The sequence below is a fragment of the Pundamilia nyererei genome, unplaced genomic scaffold (genome assembly GCF_000239375.1).
Source record: "Pundamilia nyererei isolate P.nyererei 1_Seehausen unplaced genomic scaffold, PunNye1.0 scaffold00099, whole genome shotgun sequence".
Taxonomy (NCBI): Eukaryota; Metazoa; Chordata; class Actinopteri; order Cichliformes; family Cichlidae; genus Pundamilia; species Pundamilia nyererei.
The window spans coordinates 1,674,836-1,678,916 of record NW_005187500.1 but is presented as its reverse complement, the minus strand read 5'-3'; the positions used below and the strand labels follow the sequence as shown (position 1 = coordinate 1,678,916).

The 4,081-nt window shown below is 42.1% G+C and overlaps 1 protein-coding gene across 1 annotated transcript in view; it reads right to left on the bottom strand.

Moving 5' to 3' along the window:
• Positions 1-841: 841 nt before the first annotated feature.
• Positions 842-4,081, bottom strand: part of umodl1 (uromodulin-like 1) — a 14,372-nt gene continuing 11,132 nt past the window's right edge. Inside the window, exons 13-16 of the mRNA XM_013912729.1 lie at positions 3,588-3,818; positions 2,089-2,245; positions 1,896-1,980; positions 842-1,361 (exon numbers count right to left, since the gene is read on the bottom strand). Coding sequence (XP_013768183.1) covers positions 1,174-1,361; positions 1,896-1,980; positions 2,089-2,245; positions 3,588-3,818 — 661 coding nt within the window. The 3' untranslated portion in view covers positions 842-1,173. The remainder of the gene's footprint in view (positions 1,362-1,895; positions 1,981-2,088; positions 2,246-3,587; positions 3,819-4,081) is intronic.

Genomic DNA, 4,081 nt, shown 5'->3' with positions numbered 1-4,081 from the left:
TCTAAATTATTAAACACCTGCACATTTGAAATATAGTGCTGTCCAGAGACTAACTGGAAACCATTACCGAAACACTCAGCAGAAGAGATGAAGCCCAGGAATGTGCTGTGTGTGATATAACGTCATCACGTGGTTTGTCTGAAAGGAAGAAATAGAGCCATTCCTCTGCTTTGATCACTGCTGCTCTCGCTCCTTCTTGCTGCATCTGTCATTCCCCTCCATCCCTGCACAGAGCTGTTGCCATAGCGATGGGTTGCCAGGTTTCAGTCTGTGAGGCTGAATGGGTTAATGAGAAGGCGGAGCATTTGCTGCACTCCAGATGGTAGTAAGCCCTCCTTCACCACAGGTCTCCAGGGACCTCCCATGAAAGAGAAAGCCTCTCCTCTTTTTAGTATTCACCCCCATCGCTGCTGCATTTCTGACCCCATGACAATGTCGGATTATGCAAAGTGTGAAAGAAAAGCTGGGCTCTCATCTTTGGCTCTTTTCTGCTGAGAAAGGCTCATATGAGATGTTTTCATTAACCACTGATCTGGGTAAAGGAGAAACTGACAGCACAACCTCCAGCCAACCGAATAAAAGCGGGACTGTAAATTGTTTTTCTGAATCCACCGCCTCACATCGTCCCCTGTAAACGCTCGTGTTTACTCTGAGTGCAGGAAGCCATCTTGGACTGTTTTTTTAATGAAGAACTGTGTTAGCAGCACCCCCAAGTGTCTGAGTCTATACAGGACGTGTTTATTGTCTCACCACTTAGAGCACAAATTATGTGTCAGTAAACACAATAGATAACAGACAGCAAAAAATAGCATAAATAACATGATTTAAAGAGGCAGCTATGAACACGTTTGACTATAAGAATAGGATACAGAGACCAACACTTGCATAGTTACTTGGTATCTGATTCTCTGCAGTCATTAAATATGTCATGCATGAAATATTGATAGTTTCTACATTTGACATCGCTGTATACAACCACTCTATCGTTTGAATATCTTAATTATACAAAGAAGGTGCAGGTAGAATTTAAATTCAAACTGTACATAATAGTTTCATGTACACGATAAAGGGTGAATGGTGCAACAGTGACACATGGTGGCAGGTGTGGTGTAAAAGCAGCGACAGCACGTCTAATCTCTTCTAATTGTGTGCCTGTGGGTGCAGGGGCTGTCATTAGGTGTTATAGGCAAGGTAGGTGAACTTCTCCTCTTTGGGTTTGACGTTAAAATTGTAGTGTCCGATGCGGTTCCTCTGGCAGTAGAAGAGGCAGGCGAGGGAACAGATGAAGAAGAGCGACAAGCAAATTCCCAGAATGGAAAGCCCAACTACATTTAGAGTGCTCAGCTCCTTATCCAAGGGCTCTGCAGGAATATATGAACCAAGGCTGAAGAAGTACAAACATGCAGACAAGCAGTATATGATGACAGAAATACCAAAACTTTACTCACTGGCTCTTAAAACAAACGTTTCCAGCTCCCTTACATAAAAATAATGTTTAAAAAAATGTTCCCCTCGTGAGTGTGTCATGATAAAAGCAGCCAACCCTTTCCTAGCGATGGCTAGTTAAGAACATGGATAGATGGATAAATGTTTTCCATCAAGCTAGTTGAACTTTCCTCTCCACCACACTGATAATAGCGACAGCTGCACTACTGACTTAATTCAACAGCTATAGATGGCCCATTTAAATGCTGAGATGAAGTGAGAGCCAGATTTATAATGGCCACTGAAGATTTAAATAGCTTTTCTACTTTTAAAACGGTCTGTGTTGAGTGGAAGCTGAAGTGTCATTACACTTCCAACTGAAGCACAAAAGAAGCATCCAGGTGAAATCAGCCGTGCTCCAACACTGGAGCGGAGTGTTTTCAAAGCAGATACTGTGTAAAAATACACACCTTCATCTGAATTCATCAGAGGCTCAGCTGAACCGAACCTTGTTCCAAGTGCATTTACAGATCGAGCTGTTCTCTGGTGACAGTCCTGCAACAAAACGTGAGCCGAGTTTATGTTGCATCAACTGCTTTTAGTCTAAGCAGGGTCAAAGCTGCAGGGTTGCATGAAATGTATTGTGGAGTAGAAAGCACTCACTGGCACGCAGCTATTCGACTCAGTCTGCAGGCAGATCTGAACCTTGCAGTGCACATAGATCACCTTCAGGTTGACAAAGGAGAAGATCTGCACGGACAGACGGGACGTGCTGGAGTTCCCGTTCATCATCACTTTGGTGAATGCATTCAGGGAACAGCTGTGGAGACACAGACAGTGGGGCTGACTGATGAACTTAACTGCACCTGATCAAAAACTATTATTAGAAAGCATCGTGCTAAATATATAGACAGCTGAATAATCTGCTGGTTCTCTTATTATCGCTTTGCAGAAGGCTTTAACACAGATTTAGCTACCGCACTGACTCATTGTCACTTTTGATGGCACTTTTTTTTTCTTACATCCTGCTCAAAGATGAATTTCATTTGAATGGAGGGACCTTTAGCTGTGAATCAGAAAATGCCTTCTCGTCAACACTGCTGCATGTGGGAGATTTTGGGGGGGAGGGTTCAGTAGATGATATCGTGACCACCACATTTTCCATGTCCCTGCCATACATCCAAGTACCAGGTGTTTGAAACTGATCACTAGAAAACAAATATTGTAAATATGAAGCTGGAGATTCTAAGTTTGCTCGTAGAAATGGAAAAAAAGGTGATGCGAACAGACACAGTAACAAAACTGGCCCACTGGCAACTATGCAGCTCATTAATTCATATAATTTAGTTCATTTGTTTCACAAATGCCTCCGCTGACACGTGTTTTGCAGTGAGACAATGGGAGTCAGATTTTCTTGTATCTGAATGGGGCTAGGCTAGCTAGCTTTACGCTTATATGTGCATCAGATTTACGTGGTAACTTACAACATAACCGCAACTTCATCTTAACTGTATGCCTATTTAACCTGACGTGCACCTCCCATAGAACGTAACTACACAATGGCTCAATGCATACTTGAATGTTGTGTTGCAGGGATTAAAAGAAGTTTCCAGACTTCCAGCAGAAGCAGAAGCTAAGCTAACCTCCTGCTGACTGTAGCTTTAGACAGTAACTAACAAAATGAGCAACACAATATGAATCCTTGTCTTGTTCTGTCTTTGTAATGATAAAAGAATGGAAGGGCCTGGTTTCAGGCCTTGTGAAAGACTTCCTTTTAGGGAGGGGAAGAAGTGTTTTTATGTGTCACCCCACAGAAGCTGGTCACATTTGCATCTTGTTTTAAAAAGTGTGAAGCCCCAAGTTAATCATATGCTGACTAATGAAGCTACCTACCTATCATTTCTATCATCCAGAACAAGTTTTCCTATCAACTTAAAACCACAGATGTTTATTCGTTGAGACACAAACTGTCAGGAACTTAATTTGTAGAGTTTTGGCTTTTTAAATGACACATTTTTATATAACGTGTGTTACCAATGCACATGTTGGCCAAGCCAACCCCATCTGAGATCTTAACTCCAGATTAAAGTTGTCTGAGTTAACAATAATCATAGTGGTAACAGTATGAGTAAGCTAAAGAAAGCTGTAGCTGGGAAACAGACCTTTTCTCCAGGAAGACATGGCTGTAGGCGTCTACGGGGTTTGGGGTGGGAGTGCACCAGCACTTGCTGATGACTACTTTAATGTGATCTGAAGAGGTGTTGAGTCTGACCTCCACTACCACGGGCTGCTCACGGGACAGGCTGTAGTTGTAGGGCAGAGGCACTGCACTGTCCAACAGATGCACGCTCATCTGCAATGACCCCGATCCTGTGATTTTAATTATGTCATACCTGGATATGGATGGGAATGAATTGTAGGTATAATGAATACAATATAAACTATACAAAATATTAAAAATGAAATGTTTATCAGTTTATGCTACTAATGCACAATATAACTGCATTCAGTGAAAGTGGGACATGAGAGTTTAAGTGAAGTAAATAAGCTAAACACCTACAGTGGGGCAAAAAAGTATTTAGTCAGCCACCGATTGTGCAAGTTCCCCCACTTAAAATGATGACAGAGGTCAGTAATTTGCACCAGAGGTACACTT